General features: G+C 37.9%; 1 protein-coding gene across 10 annotated transcripts in view; it reads left to right on the top strand.

Moving 5' to 3' along the window:
- Nucleotides 1–26,509, top strand: part of MYT1L (myelin transcription factor 1 like) — a 409,017-nt gene that overhangs the window by 328,564 nt on the left and 53,944 nt on the right. For all 10 annotated transcript variants that reach the window (XM_075201506.1, XM_075201505.1, XM_075201512.1 and 7 more), the window contains 4 exons: nucleotides 12,300–12,434; nucleotides 15,940–16,030; nucleotides 17,364–17,471; nucleotides 19,968–20,179. In XM_075201506.1, coding sequence (XP_075057607.1) covers nucleotides 12,300–12,434; nucleotides 15,940–16,030; nucleotides 17,364–17,471; nucleotides 19,968–20,179 — 546 coding nt within the window. The remainder of the gene's footprint in view (nucleotides 1–12,299; nucleotides 12,435–15,939; nucleotides 16,031–17,363; nucleotides 17,472–19,967; nucleotides 20,180–26,509) is intronic.

Genomic DNA, 26,509 nt, shown 5'->3' on the forward strand with positions numbered 1-26,509 from the left:
TAGAGCTGTACACGGCTGGATAATGATGTAAGGTAGGGACAGTGACTGCACATTAATTATCCCTTGATGGTTAGGTGGTGGAAATGATTTGAGATGCAAGTCATGATGTGTCTTAGGTGAAGATCAATAGCAATTTATTTCTTCAATGCAATTCATTCCTCTTCCTTGCTGTGTGCACAGCACTGAGTATAATTCAATAGTAGCAAGAAAGGTAAATTCTAATGTACCATAAAAAGGAGATGCTCCCTGTATTATGTTCTGTGGTCTGTCCTTTGCTGGAATTTCCACAAGCACAATTTTGCATACATTTAACTGTTATGTTTTTTTGCATAATAAAATTAGTATATAATAAGAATTGATATTATATAAAAGTGCATGAAAGTGAATTAAACAAAATATTCATATAACAAAGTTTATATACCTGATGCATTCTTAATTGGATCGAAATAATATGATACAAGTCATCAGGCGTTAAACACAAAATATAATATTATTGTTGCTAGTAGTACACTTCCAAACTGTCTGTCTTCTGGACCTAAATTCCATCCCATTTCTCTTTCAAACTGTTCCTCTTGGGTGCGATAGTCTATATGGAAAAACTACTCCATTGACTCCTAGAATTGTTAATATGACATTGAAATTTATAATACCGTCCACTTTGCATATTATGCTTGTTTTATCAGTTTATATCTGGAATTTGTTTTATCACAATTTGTATCTGGAACATCAATAATAACTGTACTGGTAAAAAGGAGAACAGTAGTTAATGGAGTTTTTTTGTATAATTTACAAGAGGCCCACATCCAACTAATCAGTAGAACGGTGTGGGCCTCTTTCTGGGAATCCCCACCAAACCCAAGATACTCACCTGTGCCTTATTATCCAATAGACTGACTAGGCTGCAGCCTAGGGCAGGCCTGGCTTTTGGGGGGGCTCAAAATTTTTTGGAGTTGCGAAATTGTGACCCGTTGTGGTATAAACTGAAATTCAATTTAAAGTATAAGAGAATAGTTGTTCTGCAAACTGAAAAGGAAAGATGAAAGAAAATGTTGTAAGGGTTTAATCTTTATGTATTCTCATGGTAGAGGCTGCGGATAAGCTAGTAGGAGAGACGAGGATGGCGTCAGGTGCGGGGATGATAGCCCCTCCCCCTTCACATCTTCACCCGCAGTAGCGCTCTTTCATGCCTTCGTTCTGCTATACAGCTCTGTATTTAATGAAAACTAAATGAGTAACATAGATTGCGGTGACGATATTAGAAAGCCAAGTGGAGTTGAGTTTTGAAAACACGGGAACATATACATTGGTGACAGTGAAGGAAGTCAGATTTAAATTAAAGATATGTTTGTTTTCACCTACCATATAAGCCTGGTATGGAATGTCAGGGGGCACTACAAGTATATTAGCCTAGGGCTGCATGAAACCTTCATCAGGCCCTGATACTCACATACTCCCCCAGCTGTCTCTGCTCACTTTAGTCTCCAGACAACATACCCTGTTGGATTTAGAAAGTGAGCTTATCTGATACAAATTTTAAAACATGATCAGGGCTTTTAATAATATTGGGTTTGTTTGTAATGGTTTATTTGCTAAATTAATATTTCATAAATTAATATTACATAAATTAATATTTCAGGCTATAATTGTAAACAGATATTCATTATTACAGTGTAAAATAATAGTATTACATATAGTATTCTTCTGAATTGCAATGACTTATATAGACTCTATTGCTTTGCTAGTGTTTAGTGACATCTAGAATGAATAATATAAATTATATTTTTACCCTTCACTTTTTTAACATAAGAACTAATTAGAATAGATTATTCTTACAAAAAAAAAATACTTAATGCTTATGAGAAACGTAATGCAATGTCTCATATGTAATCTCCTTAAGTTGCATTGTAATTACTCTTTGGAGCCTTGGAAGGTACTGATGAATCTTGTTGGTTGAGTTACTTCCACCTAATGTTCGTCTCTTATGAAGGGTAATTTCACCTTGCAGATTTACCTGTAAACAATTCCATTTACAAATGCTAATTGTTTATCAGACAGCTACAAAATATCCCACAGTATATAGGCTGTCTAACAATGCCTTTATGTTCTAAAGAATTAATAGGACTGTAACTCCAAGTATTCTCTTTGGTTAATTGTGCTTAGCACAGGACAATGTATATGCTAGGCAGCATTGTATGCCTTTGTACAGGCTATAACCAGACTCAAGGAGTTGTGTCTGCCCCCATCATAGTCTGCTTTGTGTCATATTTTCATCCCTTTCCGAACATGGCCACTCCCCCAATAAATTCCTATTCTGCCCCCAATGACATCACACATATTTCTTACCATTAGGACACGCCCCCAAGCTATTGTATTGTGAGAGGATTATCACACATCATCAGTAACAGGAGAGTTCTGGGAGAAGAAAAAGGATTATGGGGAAGAGAAGTGAGCCAATGGCATCTGTATTAAATGGTGAGCTCTGCAAACAGAATTACTAGCACCATCAGAGAAACTAGGTAAAGTCCAATACCATTCATCCCTTAATATTTACATTACAGAAATATAAAGAATAAAATGAAAACTATGGGGTTAGTGTCCCTTTAAGTATAGGTAGTATCTTGGCATATTAATTGGCCCTTCTGTTGAACCACAGTGTAATGTCAAATAGGCAGCATGTTATTTTATGTTTGTCATAAACACACTGGTATCACAATTTGGTGACAAGGTCCAAGGTGGTTAGACTGTCACACATTGGCGATGGAATGTATCACAATTTAGTAAGCGGACACCTTCTGGTTCAGACTTACCATTAAATTATCTTCATGTTGTCCCCATGCCCAAGTGATCTCCCATAGTACTTATAGTACAACAAAGTATGTAACATTATTACCTTTTGATATAACAAAACCATTAACCAAATGAGTTTATAATGTAGATCTCTGGCAATTTATGGCACAAATATATATATGTGTGCTATAGAGTATATGTTGTTTTTGACCATAGTGTGAGCCTTGTAAATGGATTTATTATTAGGTGCATCATAGTCTACTCTGACAGTTAAAGATGTCACACCCCACATCGAACATCTCAGCCCCATGATAGGCCAATATTATTTTTATCTTCCAAAAAACCCAACCTAATTCAGGCCCCCGGCACACTAACACCCACCCCTCTTCCTGTCACCAGCACCTCTCATAGTTAAGGAGGAAGAGACGACCAGTGATTGGTCAATGAATGATGCAATCACAGTATGCCTTTCGTTAACCCTGTAGAGGAGTGTGTCGTACAGGCTGGAAAGAGGTGTATATGGGATAACTGACTACAATTCATTTGCAATGGTGCACTCAATAATGAAGAAGATGCACTGTAATTGCATGATTAGCTTTTATAAGTACTGGTGATGGCAGTAGAGGGAGGGAGATGAAGTGTGCCAGAGGACTAGTTAATAGCCAGGTCATGTAGATGCCCCTGAACTAAAACATACAAATATTTATTTATTTATATCTTGTATCCCCTACATTCTGCCACCTGAATCGAGGTCCAGAGATGTCAATGTCTCCATCTCTCTACAGAAAACCACATTTTGGCTGTATAATGCATAATATATTTTCAATACGTTATTATTCACTTCACTGCTACCCTGATCTTGAATAAACTGATAGGATCAAGAGAAATATCGAAGAACGTGTATCGCATGTTGTAAGATTTGTTAAAATAACTGATTACAGTCCTTTTAGATACTTAAATTAGATTTTTACACTTGATGATTTAAGTTATTCCCAAGGCAGACAGAGATTTGTACTATAACTGGTGATTACCTGTATGCCTTGGCCAGGCTGCACTAAGTGAATATATTGTAGTCCACTGTGAGAGTAGTGTATTCTGTAAAGAAAATGTTACTATGCTAAAAATCTGGTATACAGGGCAGTTCCATTTTTTAGAAATATTTAATTTGGAATGTTTATTTTTCTAGAACTTAAAGATTTCACATAGACATGTATTAACGGTCAGAAAGCACTTTTTTTTATAACTCATTCACTACCCAAATGTAACCATTGGGTATATTTTGAGATATTCATATTTTTCTCTGTGCATTTGATACAATTCCAACCTCACGTTTGACTGTTCCCATTTTAATTCTTCTCCTTATACAACATGTACGCAGAAGTATTTGTTGCAGATTTCATCTCATTCCACCATTGTCAGGCTAGTGTCATCTGCAAGGAAACAACACAACACTTTCTGTAATTATGCTAATTATGGCTTTATTTAGCGTATACATTAAATGTAGCATTTTTTTCTTTTCTTTTTGTCTGTTAAATAAATAAATACACAATGTTTTCATAAATACAATCAGTAAACCAATGAACAAAGTATTATTATGCCTTATCACACTTTTTCAGTAATGACCCACGAGCAAGGTTGGACCTATGTTGAGGCTGCATATTACAGGGTGGTAATTTAAAATAGACAATTGCTTGCTGCCTTTCTCTAAATTAATACAGTTTGGTTATTGATGATTGGTCAACATATAAAGTGAAAATATGTATTACACTATAGATTACCAATCTCACCACATACTTAAGTATTTGCATTAGTGTAAACTACTGGTTTCCGAAGCAATCATGGTGATACTGCCCAAACAAGTCTCCTAGCTGATTTCTTTTAAGATGACCCAACATATTTTTGCATTGTATACTGTTCATAGTTCATTCGTATTAATTCAGTGAAAGCAGTTTCTCCAGTGTGGTTCTTCAGTTGGGGAACCCACCATTCAATACTCTATAGATACTGTCATACTTCCATTACTCATTGTCTTCCCATAGTTAACGGAGCAATTTTAGACAAAGCCATTGTAAAAAGTACATTACACAGGGCACTGCGGAGAACTAAGCTCAAATAAAACTTTAGACTAACTGCATGGATAACAAAATAAGGTGAATTTCCATATTACTTTAGAAAAGATGTGTATCCCACCAAGCCGATAAGAGGATAGTATATAAAAAGAAACTGTCTTTAATGTGCCCTGCCTCAGTGCATGTGGCTTTATGCTTTTATGCAATACGTACAGAAAATCTGGTGTTTGTACATGTACTCTGTTAAATTCGTAGAATTCTAAACACTTTGGGGATTTTGTCAACCCCAAGATTTATAAAACAAGGCTCCTGTACCAGCAAGGGAGCTGGTGCATTGTAATGAGAAGTCGATTGGATTTACTTGAAGTGCTCTTTAAATGCCGTCTTTGTTAGAAAAAAAAAAAAGATAAAAACTAGATTGCGGCAGTGATGTTTGCAGGTAAGCCCTGTGAGTTTCCGAGATAAAAAGCTTTTGTTTGGCTCTTTAGTGAATTTTATGACATGTGAAGGGTTAGTAACTAAATAGACACAATATTGTTTGCTTGCAACCAGCTATTTTGCCCAATGTGATAGCAACAAGATGTGATTAAATTACAATAGGAGTGTTTTGTATCTAAATTGTAAATAAGCAAACTTGGTGCAGAGGGGGCGGATTACAGGTGCCAGGAAAGGCTGATTTATTGATTACAATATGAGAAGAGACTGTTTCAGTGCCAACTCTAGCTCTGCACAAGCACAAACAATGGATCCACTTTGTGATGCAGGTTGATTTGTAGGCTTTTCCAGAGCAGGACATATGTATAAAGGAAGGTTCCATATACTGTATGTTGTATTTGTAGAGTGTGTATATTCAAGGAATTGAAATATTTTGGTGAACGACAAAGTTGAATCCGCCCCAATCAAATCCTGTTGTGGACCATGATGCCAGCTTAGCATATAACAAAACAATCAAGTGAGGGAGGATTTTAGATGACTTGCAGCACACTCACCAAGAAAAGCATATATTCCATTATCATCACCATTTATTTATATAGCGCCACTGATTCTACAGCACTGTACAGAGAACTCATTCACATCAGTCCCTGCCCCATTGGAGCTTACAGTCTAAATTCCCTAATATACACACACAGATGACAGACTAAGGTCAATTTTTGATAGAAGCCAATTAACCTACCAGTATGTTTTTGGAGTGTGGGAGGAAACCGGAGCACCCGGAGGAAACCCACGCAAACACAGGGAGAACATACAAACTCCACACAGATAAGGCCATGGTCGGGAATTGAACTCATGACCCCAGTGCTGTGAGGCAGAAGTGCTAACCACTTAGTCACCGTGCTGCCCATACAATAAGAGCATTATGACGTGTCCAGGACAGGAGATACCTATTGAGCAATATTCTTGTAGCCATACGGCGCAATCTGGCACTTGTAATGAAGTGCATCTCCTCTGTGTCACCTATATCTAGCTACGCTGCACTCACATACATTGTTATGTAAGTGGGCAGGTGAATGTGGTATTCTTCTAAGCATTTCTTTATTCTGATTAATGCTGTATTGTGCAGTATTGATAACAGAATGCAGCTCTGTCTCTTTGCTCTTTTCCTGCATATATTGTTCCAGAGCAAAAGTAGACGGGAAGAATGCTTATCAGATGTTTTCAATATTTCCATCTAGGAATAAATGTCTCTGGGTCTAGAAAACCCGAAGCATGCCATTTAGTGGCATGCTTCGGTTATGCCACTAAATGGGCCAGTGTAGCGTGTTGTAGATCTGTGGAGGAATAGGTGCGGAGACGTATATATAGTCCCAAAATCATAGTGCAAACTAAAAAATACCCTTACCACACATTTAATATTTACAAAAATAAAGACATATCAATATACTGAAACTCTTTATAAAGGAACCGGGGGTGAGATATAGATAGATAGATAGATAGATAGATAGATAGATAGATAGATAGATAGATAGATAGATAGATGGACAGATAGATAAACAGATAGATAGATAGATAGATAGATAGATAGATAGATAGATAGATAGATAGATAGATAGATAGATAGATGGACAGATAGTTAAACAGATAGATAGATAGATAGATAGATAGATAGATAGATAGATAGATAGATAGATAGATAGATAGATAGATAGATAGATGGAAAGATAGATAGATGGAAAGATAGATAGATAGATAGATAGATAGATAGATAGATAGATAGATAGATAGATAGATAGATAGATAGATAGATACGTATGTTGCACTCACCAAGCAAATATATTTGACATTCAGTAACTACGGTAAACATTTTATATATATACACAGTGGTCGAAGTGGCGATATGGAAAATGTAAGTGAATGGGATTTGATGGTTTTACAATTAAAGCAGATGGAGTAGTGGTGGTATGGGGAACTATCCTACGCAGGCCCATTTTCACAACTCTATATACATATATATATTTCATGATATATTGAATTGAGTTAAACATTCCTGCTCTTGCTTTCTTTTTGTTTTTTGCTTCATGCTTTGGTGGCCTTTGTTAGCATCTCACAATGAAATAAAATGTTCGTATAAAGTAGAAAAACACTTTACAAGTTAGCATAGTTACCACAACATCCTCCGAGCGCCCTCCCTAACTGTTATATACTGTGGACAATCCTGCTGCCCCTTCACAGAGGGTGTTGAAGGGAATGGGGGTTTTGCTGGTGTTAGAGGAAATAAATCAGGAGTCCCACACAGCAATTAATTGCACAGGAAATCTTTTCACAATATACCTGTACTTATTTTGATTGAGAGTCTTGGATGGAGGATAATGGGAATACATTAGAGGTTATCCATTCTAAGCTTATTGTTTTTATCAATGTGAGTATTTCCACATCATTGGACAATATGGTGTTCTGTGACTGCTCCACCTGCAGCACTGAATACATGTTCACATGACACTATAACATGTACAGGAAAGAGTTTCTATGGCAAAGCTGGATAGTTCTGGTCACTTGTGAAGGTTATTCGGCCAGGGTCACAACCAGGTGCAAAAATTATAAAGCAATTAATTTATGATTCTACCATTTTCACTGGTGAGTAACAATAGGGGGTGGGGGGTGTGGTGGCAACAGAATAAAACCCGTAACCGCTATACCCCATGTCCCATTAATAGTACAGGCCTCCCACTTTAATCCCAGAGCAACAGTTATGTGCATGAGCCCAGTCACATCCATCATAAGAGCCCCAATTCTACTCCTCAGATCCGATGCCCGTACAGGCCCCAGCAGGTTAGCAGGGTGCCTATAGGTTGTGGGTACAATAGATTTATGGGCGCATCATATACAAATGGTAACCCTAAGCCTATGATTTCCTTGACCTTGCAGCCTTCACTTAAGTGCAGCAGGCACTTTGTTTCACTAAAATCAGAATGGAGCTACTGATAATATGGCTCCGACAACTACTTATGGCCCAGAAAGACCACTAGTCCCCATCAGAGCTCCACTACAGACTCTGCTATGCTAAACTTGTTCAACTGACCACTCCCAGAGAGGCAGGAAATTGTTTACCTGCTCTTCAATTCAGCGGAATGTTATGGTCTGGGGCTTGGCCTTCTTAAAGGGACAGGCACACTAGCTTGATAGTATACATATTTAAATCAGATTAACTGGCACTAGATTGTTGAGGCTGCATCACCTAATGGCTCTTCCTCCTGTTTTACAAAAAAATAATAATAATCTGCACAATTCCTATCAATATAATTTGGTATTGGTGTTAATACATTTTATCTTTCTTGTGGAAGCAGTTTCAGTTGAGATTATTGGGAACATACTGAAGCTTTGAGTTTTGCTTTATGAACCACTAAAGAATTTATATCAGTGATTCTTGGCAAAACAAAAGCACAGACACCCTTACTGATGTGGCAAAACACTGTCCTCATGTTATTCTTGTAGCATGGATCTAGTAGAGTAGCAATTTCTGCACGCTTGCTAGTTTCAAGGTATACTGTGAGCCATGACTGTAAACTTCATCTTCTATCATCATCTGATAAAGGGAATGACAGAGACTCACGCATTTCATTATCATCTGTACTGAAAACATAGGCTAGCCAGTCCATCACTCCATGTTTTTGAAACATATCTGCAAGACCACTGCATTGGCATTAGGATAGTTTAGCAATTAGTTTGGGGGGGTGGGTGCTTGATTTTCTTCACATAGGTCATCATTCTCTGTAATGTAAGTAACTGTATAATAAACTTGAAATTGTAGCTTCACAATACAATAAGGGCATTCATTTGAGGGGATGAGCAGACTGGTGATAGTGACAAGGGGAAAAAATTGGGAGAGGGAGTGTTGCCAGTCAGCACATTGTATGGGTATGTGATCCCTTTATATGGATAAGGTATGAATGTACAGTACAATGGAAAAGTACACAATGTATTAGACTGCAATAGATTGTGAGATGAGTCACTATAGAGCTAACTGAGTAGGATGTAATGGAAAAAAATAAACAATTCCGGCAATTCTGCTATTCCGCCCATGTACCAAGTGTGCACAGAACAGAAGTGAATCAGAGGTCAGGTTACAAGCACAATCAAGTATAAACATTCCCCTAAACGGGTGTAGTACGAGTTAACAAAGTGAAGAAAGCAACATATAAAAAACAACTACTTACCTGTAAACAGACACACTGGAAATCCGATGTGACACTTCCAAATGACGTAACTTGCAAGCACGACTTGGATTTATTTTTTTTAAAACGGCAACGCACAAACACATTTAATTATGGTAATATTAATTGTATTTCTAAGCCTAACCCCTGTCCTCTAACCCTAACCCCTAACGTAAAAGTAATACTTACCTGGGTCCATGCATTGCCGCTTTAAAATCCGAAATGTCCAAGTCGCGCTTTCAAGTGGTGTCATTTGGAAGTGTCGCCCTCTCCTTACTTTAGATTTCCAATGTGTCTGTTTACGGGTAAGTAGTTATTTTCTACATGTCGCTTTCTTCACTATCATATTAATTATTAGGTGTAAACACTGTCTGTGTTTACATCACCGTTAATACGATTACCACCGCCCTAAACCAGTCTAGGAAGAATGAGAGCCAGAAGGGCTGTAACTTCCTTTATAAGGCTTTAGACACCTGACATTCGTTGGCTTCTTTACGTTCCATGCACTGTGAGTGACCTGATTATTCAGGGGGTGTAAATTATCTTACAATTTTTGGCAAATAAAGAACAAATTTGTGAATTAATTGATGATGTCTAAATTCAGAATTGGCTTAATCAATTCTCCATATAGACATACAGATATGGCCCGCTATGTTAGATTTGGTACCAGATATGACTTGCTATATTAAAATTGGCACCAGGTATAGCACTATATATGTTAGACATGGCACCAGATATGATTCTACATCTTATACTTAGCACCTTTGCATTTAACCTTGGCACCAGATAAAGCCTTTTTTATTTTACTTGACACCGGACATGGCACAGTTTGTTTTACAAATACATTTAATATAGTTCTGCATATTACATTTGGCACCAGAAGTGGCTCTTGATATAGGATTTGACACCAGGTATTTTTCCAGTATTGCATACTAAGATATGACTCACTTTTGTATGCTTGGTATCAGATAAGGTTACTCATATTACTTTTTGCTTAAGATATGGTTTACCTATATTGGGCAGCAGATATGTTTCAGCATATTATACGTGTTAGTTACATTTAGTCACATTTAGCAACTATCCTCTTCTCATCCCATGGATTGTTTGTTTTACCCGGTTTGTTTAGTACTGTGCTTGTCCCCAATTGTAAAGCGCTACGGAATTTGCTGGCGCTATATAAATAAATGTTGATGATGATGATTGTTTATTTGTAGGGCGCCACAAAACTCAGCAATTTTGAACAGTCATAGTTACAAATCATTCAAAATACAATCGCACAAAAAACAGAATGAGTACAGATGAGGTTGACTAAGCAGGTGGAAACATGAGGCAAAGGGTACAGAGGGCCCTTACAGATAGAGGCAGAGGGTAATGCTGAGGTAATAGGAGCTTGTGGGACACAGGGTGGGCACAGGAAGTTAGCTGGTATAACATGCAGAGGGAGTAGTATCAGTTTGGGGTAGGATAGGCTATAGTGCAGGTGGGTTTTGAGAGAGTGCTTAAAAGATTGATCATTGGGAGAGATTTTGATCTGGTGGAGTAGGGAGTTCCAGGAGTGGGGAGCAGCACAGGAGAAGTCTTGAAGGCAGGAGTGAGAGGTGGTTACCAGAGAGGAGGAGAGGTGTAGGTCAGAGGCAGATTTCCTAAGGCAAGAGTGAGTATATCTCGTGATGAGGTCAGAGATGTATGAAGGGGAGGAATTGGGTAGGTCCTTGAAGGTGAGATGCTTGAATGTAATTCTGGAGGAAATTGGGAGCCAGTGCAAGGATTTGCAGAATGGTGCAGTAGGTGTGGAGCAGCGAGAGACAAACTATTATACAAGTTATTTACGTTTTCACAAATATAATTTTCAGTAGATAATGCTTTGTATATTATTACATTACCATATCTCTGGAAACAAACATAGATCACTATATTAGACTTGTCACTAGTTTCGGCTCTGCATATGTCAGATTTAGCATGAGATATGGCGCCAGTTATGACTCTGCCTATGATATTATTAAATATGGTCCTGGATATGATAGAATTGGCAACTGATATGGGTTGCTATATTAGACTTGGTGTCAGATCTGGTATGCTATATTAGTCTTGCCAACATATATGGCTCTCTATATAAGTCTTGGCACCACAGATAACTGCATAAGATAGACTTGGCACCAGATATGGCTCTCTATATTAGTCTTGGCAGATGGTCTGGCGTTCTATATTAGACTCAGCACCAGATGTAGTCTTGGCACCAAATAAGACTCTGCAAAATAGGTTTAGCAAAAGGCATGGCTCTGTATAGTAGACTTGGCACCAAGTACGGTTCTCTATATTAGACTTGACACAGGATACGTTCTTTTATATTTTAGTTGGCTCCAGATCTTTTTCATTATATTATACTTAGACCTAGAGATAACTCGGCTATGTAAGCCTGGCACAGATATGACCACTTGGCACCAATTATGGCAATTCATGTTATACTTGGCCCCAGATATGTTGTATACTAATGATCTGTGGACTAAATGAATGAATATTTGCAGGCCATTAGATATTGTTTCCTAAATTGTTTCATAAAATTTGGATTAACTGATGAGAAGTAAATTGACAGATGGGATGATCATTGTACCACACTATGGTAAGTGATGAAAATACTCTGTACAAGCAATATGAGTGACAACCATTGTATAGAACTATATTATTATTATTACTACTTACCTGGATTTTGTAAGTACCTATATCTACTATGTAAGTGTAGAATTTAGAATACATTAAATATTTAATACAATTCTAAATATTTACTTTTATGTAGATCCCTCACGAAATGAGAAGAAAGAGAGCAAGTGTCCCACCCCCGGCTGCGATGGAACAGGTCATGTGACTGGCTTATATCCTCATCACCGGAGTCTATCGGGCTGCCCACACAAAGATAGGGTACCTCCAGAAAGTAAGTTATGTGCAGAAAATATCAGCAGACTCATAGATGCAATATTAACTGTGCATGCCAGAATAAATAACATATGTTTGTAATGAAAAATGACTTGGTAATTGTAATTTGTGTGAAGAGAGTAAAGTAAATGTCGAAAAAAAAGTAGGGTGAGTTTATATTTAAAATACGTTTTATGCAGTGTGCTTAGAGTGGTGTTCCACCTTCAGGTTACTTTTATTTATTGGTTTCTGTGTGTCCTCCTGCAACATTTATTAAGTACACCCTGTAGCTCCTTTATTTTAGCTTCCATCTGTGCCTCTTTCAGCCACAACATAATACCATCAAGCAGAGTTATTTATTTCCAATGCTCTGGGTTACGACCTAGCTGTGCCATACTCTCTGCATTGGCTACGGATCTATATCCAGAGAGCAGCTTTGTGTTTTATCCTAGGAAATCTAAAATAAATGAAACATATGAAAAGAACAGAACAGAAGCAGTTAGGAAGAAAAAGCTACATATATATATATATATATATATATATATATATATATATATATATATATATTGAGTAAAACTTGCAAGAGGGCACATATAGGCCAATAAATTAAAGCCATCTGGAGGTGAGAACCTACATTATGCACCTGATTCATTTTCGGACATAAGTCCATTTGCGTGCAGTATTTTGCGTGCAATAGCTCTGCGTATGCTCCGCAATAGACCTTAGGCCAATGAATGCAACTGCATGCCATTCATGTCTGATGCAAATGACACTTACGGGGGTTGGCAGGGGCAAATGCAGGATTTTTAAGGGGGAGTTTCCTCCCCCCCAAAAAAATATAGAGAGAGAGCTGCTGCGCATGCGCAGCTCCATTTAGGCGATGCTGTACTGTACAGCAGCTGCGGCGCTGTCAAAGAAGCATCCGCGGCGGTGCTGTATTGTAGTACAATACAGCACCGCCGCGGACGCTTCTGTGACAGCTCCGCGGCTGCTGTACAGTACAGTGCTGCTGTGTAGGAGGAATGTCTAGTGCCCGTTCGTTCGCGCAGGGGGGGGGGGGTGCAACATGAGGTTGGGGGTTCGCCGCTTCCAAAAGGAGGGAGAAGCGCCCTTGAGGCTCACTCTGAACCTGCGTTGTAGGAGAGCCCAGCACACTTGAGTGAATAAAATGTCTCCTTTATTAAATCATTCGTAAAACATACATGATCCCAATATTTCAGTTCTGCAGCTGAACAACAAATCATTAATCAAAAGTGCATATTTAGCCTCAATTCCAGTGTTATAAATGTGCAGGATAAGTGTGTCAATGGGTTAGTTCCCATATTTAAAGCAATATGTGCAATTTTTATTATCAGGAAATCCTACTTGTACAAGGACGAGAGTTGAAACGTCCACTTTACATTGCATTGCATTATCAGATGCACATTTGCCATAAGGTGTCTGCCCGTTTCAGCAAATGCACATGGTTAGCAATGCCCATAGTTTAAAAATAGACATGTTTATGCTTATGTGAAGGGCTCGATGTCTGTTATGAAACGCACAACTTATATACGGAGGAGGCGAGTCGTGGGGAAAACAGCTGAAGAATCAGCTGGGAAATAATGAGTGTCTGGTGGAGAGACTGCACTGCTATTAACACATGTAATAAATAGATAACTGAATAGCTGAACAAGAGTCAAATATGCCAACATATTTACCAAAACCTGAATATATTGTTAATATAAATGACTAGCAGAATACACAAATACTAGTTATAATGTGTATTGATGAGAAACCTATACTAGGAAGTACTGTATACCTGCAAGTAAAAAAACCATGAACTCATAAATAGTATAATATTCTGCTCCCGGTAAACCCACCCAGTGTTAATGCTTTTGAATTATAGAATCACCATATCTCTCTTCGTGCCAAAGTTCTATGGCAATCACCCCCCTTTCCTCCTTGGGTGGCGGGGACATGTGTACAATAAGGGAGACATTAACCGAAGTTGATGGATGTTTCCAAGCTGCAAAATACTTAGCATTAGTGGCGTTCTGCCATTGTTTTATGAAAGGTACCTAAATATAAGAGCAGCATTCTTATATGCTTATTATAAAAGTGTTAGGCTAACAATTTATAACACAGATAAAACAAAGCATACACAATAAAAGCAGTATTGCATGTGAAATATATCAAATGTTTGATCAATCCATTAAACTTTATTCAAGTAATAACATATTAACCGATGTTACATGTGCCACATATAAACATGTGCCAGGTGAGGGATTCAACCGAGAACCAGGTGAGGTGTATTTGTAGGCCGGCTCAGTTTTTTACTAATAAGCTCCTAAGAGAAAGGCATGCAAAGACTAATGCTTTGTTAAAAACCTTAACTATGAGGAGTGAAAGGATCAGTAATGATAAGTCTACCTCCATGTAAAGACTGCTCCGTATTATAAGATGTTAATAGTTATTCACAAGAGATGGATTCAACCTTGGTCTGGCGGGGTATGCTGGAACTTGCAGTACCACAACAGGTGGTAGCTCACAGGTTGTCTACATCTAAAACATAAAATCTTAACAGAAAAAGCTCTATATTGGGCAACGCTTATAATATAAATTGCACATTACTATGGTATTTTGTAGCATTATCATAACTTAACATCGCAGCATGGGAGATGAGTTCCACACATAAGAAGTATTAAATAGATACATAAAATATACAGTAATTATTCATTATTCCACTGTAGATATATGGAAGGTAGGTGAGTGGCTTTAATTCCTTAATTCCTGTTTACATATATATATGCTGCAGAGGCGTGATTGTTTTGTTCTGGTCCGCCAGAGCTTTATGACTGGCTGCCTCATGACAGCCTCAGGTCATGGAGCAACTTTTAGGAAACCAATTGACATTCCCGGTCACGTGACTGGTATAATACCAAATCATAGTGATCAGGGTATAGCCAAAGATGCAAATATATATATATATATATATATATATATATATATATATATATATATACATTCAGACACTGCTAGCATTAGTAGATCTACCAATTAGGTAAATGACATTGGTTCTGACTTTTCCATTGAGGAAATTAGCATTGTTTTTAAGCCCAGATTCCCTTCATTTTACGACCCTCCAAATCTGGGACTGGGACAACCACCTCAGTTTGTCTTATTTATTAGAATAATATATTTTATATACTTTACTTCAATAAAATTACCCTATTCCCAAACTAACCCTTTATGTTCTCATTAGATAGAATTCCAATGTATTTTAGTTGCTTGGTTTCGTTGCTAAAGTTAAAGTTCACCTAGACTGGCAGAGCTAATGCAGAATGAAAATGCTTCAGTTGCTTCAGTTGATCCCGCCATTATGGTGCTACAGTCATGAAGGGGTTAACCAGCAGTCTAGGAATTATAGAAGTGGGGGGTAGAACTTAAATTTCTTAAGTGTTCATATTTTAATAAGCTTTCATTTATTCTACTTATACTGACTTCTCTGTTATCTTTGCTTTTTTTTTTTCTCTCTCTCTGCCAAGTTCTTGCCATGCATGAAAATGTTCTTAAGTGCCCTACACCAGGCTGCACCGGAAGAGGCCATGTAAACAGCAACAGGAATTCTCACAGAAGGTAGGCACAGCGTCTTTGGAATGGCTACAGACGGACGTTTTTACTACAGCAGCACTTTCTGGTAGTCCCACTTGAATTCAAGAGATGACAGCTGGTGCTTACTGCGCTTTCTTAAACTACTGAAAAGTTTCAGTTTGTCATATAACAAGATAAAAAAAAATTGTGATCTAGGGATTTTTTTGGCACTAAGCAAAAACTTATTTTTTCCTGACTGCTGCCCTTCAAACAGACTGCAATATACTATTTTAACTTGACAGGAGAAGGTATTTTGTGTGTGTGCAGTCAGGATATTTCTGCATTTTGTCACAGTTTAAAGAATTGTCACTAGTCTGTGAGATTCCAAAAACGGTGATTTATAGTTTAAGAGGGATAGCTTAAATAATATACGATGAATAAACTTTCTGTAGAAAAATGTATGAACGAAGTATTGTTAAAAAATATTTGGGTAAATACATTTCATTGTTGTGCCTGGATCTTATTGTATTTCAGCTTCTCACTATAAAGGGGAGTTAGATAAGTCAGGTATAATTTAAAATGCATTGCATGCAAATATTGTATTGTGCAATGTCTTGTGGAAATAGAACACACAGGACTAAACAGTTGTACTATGTAGATCACTGTGGTTTATTTTCAGATCATATTTATGTGTGCACTATTGTTATGATAATTGCTAGTTGAGCAATAATATATAATGATCTGTACCTGTGTTTGTATAGATAGATCCATTCTCATATACAAAAATGACTAACAATGTCACAGAACATTTCATGCTCGGATAGCACTAATCATCTGCTAGTGGTGTAGGAACAGTAATTGCACAGAGGGCCCAGCTTGATTTGCAGGCTCAGGACTGCTTGCTTCTTTCCCTCCGCAATGGCGAAAGATCCAGCGATTTATAGGAATACTTTCTAAATCGGGACTGTGCACTCATATCAATGTACGCTTTCCACAAGTCCCGGGGGCTCGGCTCAAATTCTGCACCACGGACCTTTACCTAGCCCTGTGTCATCTGTATTTATTGCACAAACTCAGTACCTGTTTATCACTTATATACATTGCACCAATCTGCATATATTTACATACAGATGCTAGATTTCTGTTTACATAACAAATGTGCTCAGGCAAATGGAGCGAGCAACCAAACAAAAAATATTTACTTATTTAGTATATATTTAAAGAAAAACTCGACCTATAATAGACAGGCCTGGGGGTACAAGGGTAAAAAGGAAACCACTAGGAAAGAGAGTCATATGTAAACTGTGAGCTGATCACGTGACTGTAGGGATGCTAATATGAAATGATGACTGTACGGACATATTTTCTTCTGTTGTAGTCTTTCAGGATGTCCTATTGCTGCAGCAGAGAAACTAGCGAAAGCTCAAGAAAAACATCAGAGCTGCGATGCCTCAAAATCCAACCAAGCGTCTGATCGTGTTTTAAGGTGGGGATGAGTCTTTTTAGTATAAATAGATGATTAATGTATAGATTCCTGTTGTATATAGAACTAATTTATTAACTCAGTTGATAATATAAATAAGCAACATAAATTGAACTCAAAGTCTCAGCAATTTTTTTGGAGCTACTAGACAACGATTCATGTCGGATTGTTCATGAGTGAAGCTGGGCACACACTACAGATAACTTCTCCTAATGTGATATTGTTAACAATTTTGCCAATGACTGAAAGTCCCAATCAGCATGTCGATTCTTGTGTACACACTATACACATTTTACAAGATTTACCTTCAGACCTGTGCTCTTCATCTGTCATAACTGTCGAATCTAACTCAGATTGTTCACCTGTAAGTGTCAGTTTATCAGTTATGAGCTCATCAGCTGGAGAGAATAAGAGACACTGAAAGTTCTGCATATACAATTAGCTCTGATTTATTAATTACAAGTCCATATCTATATAGTACAAAATCACGGATAACAGAAAACTACGCCCCAACAGGTTTTAACCACTCATGCTTCCTTTACATAGATCTTGCTACATTCTCACATTTTCACACGGGAATACTCCCCGGGGAGAGAGTTGCTATATCTCCTCTCTGCCACATCCAAGGTGATGGGCATAGTTTCTTGCAAACAATGAATAACTCCTACAAACTAGCTGTATCTAATCTGTCTTTAAGCTATAAGAGAACAAAATGGCTATAAGGCAACAAGATGGCGTCAGCTTAGCAAAATCACATTTCTCACAACCATCGGCTGAAAAGATTGGGACTGTGTAAACTCTATGGAGATCTGCCTACACTGCTGATCATGAGAGCATACACACTGCAGAATTTTCCCAACATTGTTCCATCGTTTATAGAGATTTTTTATCCGGTTATAAAATAAAAATCAAATGATACAATATGTTTTGGAACAATAAAACATGATCATGGGAGCGTACACACTAATGCAATATCGGAACGGTCGTTTATCATGTGAGCACGATAATTGGGTGAAAAACCTGTAGTGTGTACCCAGCTTAACAATGGTCAAGTTTCAAGCTGGTAGTTTTTTTGTCATGTAAAGGAGTTCTACGTGAAACATAACAGCGCACTTTGAAACTTTATGATGCTTTGACACACTGCTTACAGTTTATGTTCTCAAGAAATATAAAACTTAAGACTGTGAAACACTTAAAATAACTGAAATGATAAACTATCACAATAATGAAAATATAACAATAGCTCCACAGATTAAGCTGTTTTGATTATTGATAAGATTTAAAAATTCCTTTTGGAAAAAAACATATTGTCCAAGTATGAAATAATGACAATATATTTTTTTTCTAATTTGTTTAGAGATTATGAGCCTGATGCAGAGTTGGTCACAAATGGGAGTAAGTTACTTTTTTTAAAAAAAAGCGCATGCAAAAATAACATATTTATGGCCATGTGCAGTAGGACCAGTGCTCAAGATGCATCTGACACGGCGTTGGCAGCTGACGGCTCATCATTAGAGCGTATTTGCTCCTGCCCTGTAATAGGTGCAAAAGATACACAACCTAATAGGTGTATCTGTGTTTCTGCAGGAGCCTATACTGTACTTGGTCTGCACTTGTACCCCCTTTACACCCCCATTCCACCACTCCAGTTGTAAGGAGACGCAAGTGCCAGATTTGCGCAAGTCTGTATTTTCCATTTGTGGGCATGTGCAATGCAAATCTGGGCAATTTACATTACGCAAACTGGCGTCCACTCAACTCTGCATCAGGCTCTACATGTGCATAGGAAAACATTAAAAGTGACATTAAAATGTTGGACCTGATTCGTTAAGTAACGTAAATGCCGCTCTGTTCATTATTTTGCATTATATCGCTCTGTGCATGCCCGGTACTGGACCATATGCCAGTGAACACAGCAACATTTGCATACGCACGCTAGAACATGTGTTTGCATACAGCAGCAACTGTAAAAAATTATTTTATGTACAGTAGACATTAATAATATTTTAATAAATAAATTAAAAAATTTTCATTAATCACTATATTATTAACAGTTGACATTAATTAATTAATTTTTGTCTGTGTGTTCTGCTGGGACTTTATATTCCACATATGTATTGGACGTATCCTGCTGTGTGTTGTCTCACTGCAGAGCATACGTAGACCCATGATCAACAAGAGACGTATCTTCAGATCCGCTCCTTGCTGAATACGGATTTGCACATGTCCAATATATGTACATTTTCAAAAAAACGCAATTTACGTTAGTTTGCATGTCTTAATGAATCAGGCAGTTATCTTTTAATTACTAGGAGAGAAAAATTATAAATACTGACAAAATACTAAAGAATGGACATCAGAATATAATAGATAAATTTGGTTGACCATTGTCATTCAACATAATGTTGATGCTTCTGTTCATGCATCAATTTTTCTTCTAAAATAAATAGAAACGTGCATGTCATAGTAATGCTCGCCAATAATTCATGTTTTTTTCAGGCCAATGTGTTTTGTAAAGCAATTAGAAATTCCTCAGTATGGTTACAGGAACAATGTATCAACAACCACACCTCGCTCCAACTTGGCCAAGGAACTAGAGAAGTATTCAAAGACTACGTTTGAATATAACAATTATGAAAACCATGCGTACGGAAAGAGGGCTATAGCTCCAAAGGTGCAGTCTAGAGATATATCTCCAAAGGGATATGATGGTAAGTAAAATGCTCAATACACGTTCCTAACCAGTGTCTTCAATTCATCATTACATACTAGGTATAAAATGGATTGGATGCATATCTTAAAATGAAATGTATCTTCAGCTTTATTTAAAAGATAGTAATATTGTCATGATTGATTCATGACTGGTTAAGGTATTTAATCTTTTTGCTTCTAATTAGGTCAATTAGGAATATTTTCCACCCTGTGTGTTTTAATTGGCAGTTGCCTCACTGAGGATTCCTTATGTCTTCTTCTGGATTAACACACCTACAATTTATTAATAATAATAATTATTATTGAACTTGATTGACGTTTGTCTTTTCCAAGCGTACTAACTATAGTATGTAAGCATATTATTATGCATGTATTAGTATATCAGCTTTGACTGAGACCTTACCTCTGGAGAATATAGAGCACAAGAATTACTTAGCTATGCAGAGACCTAGAGCATCTATTAACCTGTGAGTTGTCTACAGTGACTGGACATCGGAGCATTATAATGTTCTACATTTGATGAGTAGGAACCTTGTTTGGTGAGCATGGACCTTGTTTGGTGAGCAGGAACCTTGTTTGGTGAGCAGGGATCTTGTTTGGTGAGCAGGGATCTTGTTTGGTGAGCAGGGATCTTGTTTGGTGAGCCGGGACATTGTTTGGTGAGCAGGCACCTTGTTTGGTAAGCAGGGTTCTTGTTTGGTGAGCAGGGGCATTGTGTTTGGTGAGCATGGATCTTGTTTGGTAAGCAGGGACCTTGTTTGGTGAGCAGGGGCATTGTTTGGTGAGCATGAACCTTGTTCGGTAAGCAGGGACGTTGTTTGGTGAGCAGGGACATTGTTTGGTGAGCATGGACCTTGTTTGGTGAGCAGAGACCTTGTTTGGTGAGCAGGGACCTTGTTTGGTGAGCAGGGGCATTGTTTGGTGAACAGGGGCATTGTTTGGTGAGCATAAACCTTGTTTGGTAAGCAGGGACCTTGTTTGGTGAGCATGGACCTTGTTTGGTGAGCAGAGACCTTGTTTGGTGAGCAGGGACCTTGTTTGGTGAGCAGGGACATTGTTTGGTGAGCATGGACCTTGTTTGGTGAGCAGAGACCTTGTTTGGTGAGCAGGGATCTTGTTTGATAAGCAGGAACCTTGTTTAGTGAGCAGGGGCAATGTTTGGTGAGTAGGGAACTTGTTAAGAGATAAGTAAGTGAGAGGAAAAACAAGAGATTAAGAGCTCTTGGAGTGGGCAATAATATGTGTCAGTTTTATAGTAATTCAGCATTCAAGGCCCCACCATTAGACAGTCCTAATGTCTCATCTGAACCAATGCAAATTGATGTCATTAGGAAACCAGTCAGCTTTAATGAAAAACAAAGACATTGTGATGAAATATTTGTGTATATTGTGGTGGTAAAGGACATTATGCATTCAGTTGCTCTAATAAAATTCACCAAACCATTGCTATGACAGACTTCAGAAAAGTGGATTCCAAGTCCGAATCTAGTCAAGTAAATTCCATCTCACAAATATTAAATCCTCTGACACTTTTGTTTGTGTCTTTTCTAATTGCCAGTTTGGCCATGCTTGATTCTGGTGTTGGTTGGCAATATCATGGATATCACCTTTCCACAGGAAAACCATATTGAGTCAAGGAGTAAACAAGCTCATGTGAATTTGGAGACTGTACATGGATCACCTTTGTCTTCTAGGCCTCATGAAACTGTCCAGCTTCAAATGGCTATAGCACCAGGACATCATGAAAATATAATTTTTCATTTGATTGCTTCACCTAAATTTCTCATAATTTTGATAATAGCCTGGCTGCCTACTCATAATCTTTCTGTCAACTGGGTTACTCGCACTTTATCCTTCTCCTTTGAGCATTGTAAATGAAACTGCCTTTCTGGAACTGAGGTGTTTGAAGTCAAGCAGGTCACTGAACTCTCTTCTAAGAATTGAAAAAAAATGCCACCACAATACAGAGAATTTTGGGATGTCTGTGATAAAAAGAATGCAGATATATTACCTCACTAACGCCCCTATGATTGTTCCATTGAGCTGTTACCGGAATCATCAATACCTTTTGGGCGGCTTTATTCTCTGTCCGAGCCAGAGTTAAAAGTACTGCAGGAGTTTCTGGATGAAACTTAAAAAAGGCTTCATTCGCCATTCTACTTCTCCTGCTGGTGCAGCTTTATTCTATGTTGAAAACATATACTCTACTCTATGCCCTTGCATTAACTATAGGAAACTGATTAAGATTACGATCAAGAACCGTTATCCACTCCCTTTAATTCCTGAATTGTTTAGGAGACTACAGAGGGCAAAGATCTTTACTAAGCTTGACCTACTTTGGGCATACAATCTTGTTTGTATTCGACCTGGAGATGAGTGGAAAACTGCTTCCAGGTCAAGATATGGACATTTTGAGTATTTAGTCATGTCTTTTGACCTTTGAAAATGCCCCTGCAACTTTCCAACATTTCATCAAAGATGTCTTAAGAGATCTACTAGATCTATTTATTGTCTATCTGGTTGACATTGTTATATTTTCTGATAATCTAGAGGAAGATCGCAAACATGTCGGTACTGTACTTGAAAAACTTCTGGAAAATCAACTATTTATTAAATTGGAAAAGTGTGAATTTGAACAAGCTCAAATCAAGCTTTTAGGATATATCATTTCCCCTGATGGTCTGAGCATGGATCCCAGTAAGATTGATGCAATTGTTAACTGGTCTGTAAAGAAATGCAGCAGCTTATTGAATTTGCAAATTTCTATTCGAAATTCATAAGAAACTTTTCTGGAATAATTGCTCCTATTACACAACTCACTAAAAATGGCGTTCCTTTTGAATGGTCACCTGAAGCACAAGAAGCGTTTACCCAACTTAAGACTCTTACCCATCAGCACCAATTTTGATACATCAGAATCCTGAACTACCCTTTGTTGTCGAAGTTGATGCCTCTGATTCCTTAGTGGGAGCAATTTTTTCTCAACGTGTCGGTAGGATGTTGCTGCATCCTTGTTCTTATTTTTCTCAGTAGATGACATCAATGATGATATTGGAAACAAGAAATTACTGCCCATCAAGTGTGTTTTTTCAGACACATTCTTCTTCTCTCATTTTAACTTCATAATTTCTTACCAACCTGTATCCAGGAATGGCAAAGCTGATGCACTCTCTACAATGTTTTCTGAGACCCATCCAGAAGAAAAATCTGAAAAAACAATTCTACCTGAGCACAACTTCTTAGGGGCCACTGTTTCTATGGATTTACTCTCACTTTTGAAAAATGATGCTGATCCTTTCCTCAGAAACCCTTCTACAGATGATTATTTAACATTTCATAATGGCTACTGGACTCAACTTCATCTCCTTTATGTACCTGAGTTAATATGGGAAGAAATCTTAAAATTAGTTCATGATTCCAAACCTGCTGAACATTTAGGAGTATGTACTACTCGAGACTTGTTAGCACGTCCCCTCTGGTGGCGAAATTTTAAAAGAGATGTCAAAAGATATGTTTCATCATGCCTGACATGTGCCTGAAACAAGACTCCATGCAACTCACTACTGGTTTTACTCCAACTTCTCCCTATTCCATCTCGTTACTGGAGTTCTATCTCTATGGATTTCATTGTTGATCTACCTCCTTCAAAAGGGATGACAACACTCTTAGTTGTAGTGGATTGTCTTATTAAAATGAATTATTTTATCCCTGTCAAAAGGGTACTCACTGCTGAACAGACAGCAGAACCTATGATTCAGGAAATATCCAAGCTTCATGGCATCCCAGATGATATAGTTTCTGATCAAGGTGTTCAATTTACTTCTAAACTTTGGAAGTTTTTGCACTGCCCTTGGAGTGAAGGTTAATCTCTCATCTTCTTTCCATCCAGAATCTAATGTGCAAACTGACAGGTCTAATCAGATACTTAAACAATACGTACAATGTTTTATTAGTTACCTTCAAGACAATTGGATTGGTTTGGATTGGATGGATTTTCTACTCCATGTTGAAATTTCATACAAGAACTCTGAACTCAGTTCAATTTCTTAAAGTCCTTTCTTTGCCAACATCGTATTCCATCCAACATTTATTTTGAATCTCCCAGTTTCCAACTGTGACTGACAGAATTACAATTTTACAGGAAACTCGAGAGAGAGGCTAATTGAGAGAAGCTCAAGAAAATTATAAACAAGCCGCCGAAAGGCACCGTACAGCTGCACATAATTTTCAGATTGGAGACAAAGTCGGCTATCCCATCAAAATCTCAAACAACAGATACCTTATTCGAAATTGAATCAAAAATGTATTGGACCATTTAAGTTTTTAGCATATTTTAATCAAATTGCTTTCCAATTAGAACTCCCAGCTTCTATGAAAATACATCTGGTATTTCATGTTTCTTTTCTTAAACCTTTTCATGTAACCCCTTTCCTCTTAGAATTTAAGCTCCATCCCTACCAACAATCATTGTGGAAGGAGAAGAAGAATTTATTGAGAAGATCCTGGACTCTAGAATCCCCAGAAATAGGTTACAATATCTGGTGAAATGCCTCTAGATTAACTAGACAGTTGCATCTAAGACATCCCAACAAGCCTGCTCCTGAAACATCCAGAGGACATTCTGCGGGGAAGCGAGTACCATCAGGGTTTGAACTCAGAGCTTCTGCCTATGGAGACAGCTGCTTTGCTGACTGAACTATTCTGGCTGCTGGAGAGTTCCCTGTCTTTACTCTGTGTTCTAGCTCAGTTTTCTTGTTCTCCTTGTGCAAGCAAGTTCTAGATCACCTCCCTGACTTCCTATAAAAGCTTTGCCTGTTCCTGTCTTCCTTGCCAGATTATTGTGCACCTGCCAGTAATCTAGCGCCTGTTGCTGTTGTTATCCACTATTTGTGTATCGACCTCGGATTGTTCTTTAACTACGCCTGAACCTTTTGCCTTATTTGCTTCACTGTCTACCAAACCCGGCTGCTATTGACCATTTTTTACTATTGTCAAAGAAAAAACCCAGCGCTGTCTAACTGTAGTTGGTGAAATATCTAAGCGGAAAAACAGTGGTGCTGCCTTTGAGAAGTAAATGGTATCCCTACCATCAAAAGATACAGATTGTGTACAACAGAGCGCCAGGGGCTATTGTACACATTCTTTACTATACCATGCTCTAGAGTTTTTGCCACTGGACTCCGATTCAGTCTACGGACCATTACAAGCCTGGAGCCACTAGAGGGGAGGGGGACAAATAAAACAAAAATCTCCTTATCCCAGAGACAGCGCTGCACTGAAAGTGTTCAGACTTTTTCTGGAGTGACCAACAGTCATATTAGCCACTTAGCCAATAACTAGCATTTCCTACCCTGGCTGCTTCTGATTGGCTAGAGGCTAAGGAGTCTTAGGTGTTTACATTTGCACCTCTGATTCACATAACTGTTTTATAAATAGTATTTTCAAAAATATAGCAAATGCTGGCTTTCTTATATATCCAAGTGAGCACATTGTGCAGCATTTTCTCTATGTACTCAATACAGACTGGGGCAGTGGTTCCCAAACTGTGCGCCTAGGCTCCCTGGGGTGCCTTGGCGATCTCACAGGGGTGCCTCGGCCAGGGCCAGTGGTAAGCAAGGCAGGGGACTACTTGGTAATTATTTTGGCTTAGGGGTGCCTTGAAAAAAATATGGAGACCCTATTGGGTTTGCTCTACCATGGATCATTGTGAATTGATATACATTAAAATTTGTTATTGGGCTGCCTGCATTCTGTGAAACACTCCCTCCTGTAAGATAAAACAATGGGTGGCACAGACCAACTGAATGTATAATATAAGGAAAAGAAGGTAAAGAAATTTAACATCCAACGGTGTCTCAGCTGATCCTGGCAGAGACCTCCGTCTTCCCAGGCTTAAATATAACCGTGATATGAAATACTCTGCTAAATAATTACAGGCCAAGTGGACTTGGGTTCTGTCAATATTTCTCATTTTTGCAGTCGATTATTCAAGAAAAGAGAGCGTACAATAAATTAAATTAACCTCCAGGGAGGTGGAGTTTCGATTGAGGCCGAAGAAATTAGTTTAATTGTTAGAAATTTTTCAATTATTATGTCACCTCCACTTTGTTGCAATATCTTTAGCTTTTAACACAGTAATAGTAGCAAATGAAGTGCACAGTACAAATAAGGATATTCAGTAATATTATTTTTTTTTGTGTGATTCTTTTGGATGGGGAAGTGTTAAACTGTATTTGCTTTGTTCTTTTTTTTACCATTCCTTCATATGAGAACAGAAGTTTGTATTGTAGACAGTCTGCGTGAGATCTCTGTAGAGAAATGCTGTTGTC

This window comes from Mixophyes fleayi, chromosome 3 (assembly GCF_038048845.1).
Source record: "Mixophyes fleayi isolate aMixFle1 chromosome 3, aMixFle1.hap1, whole genome shotgun sequence".
Taxonomy (NCBI): domain Eukaryota; kingdom Metazoa; phylum Chordata; class Amphibia; order Anura; family Limnodynastidae; genus Mixophyes; species Mixophyes fleayi.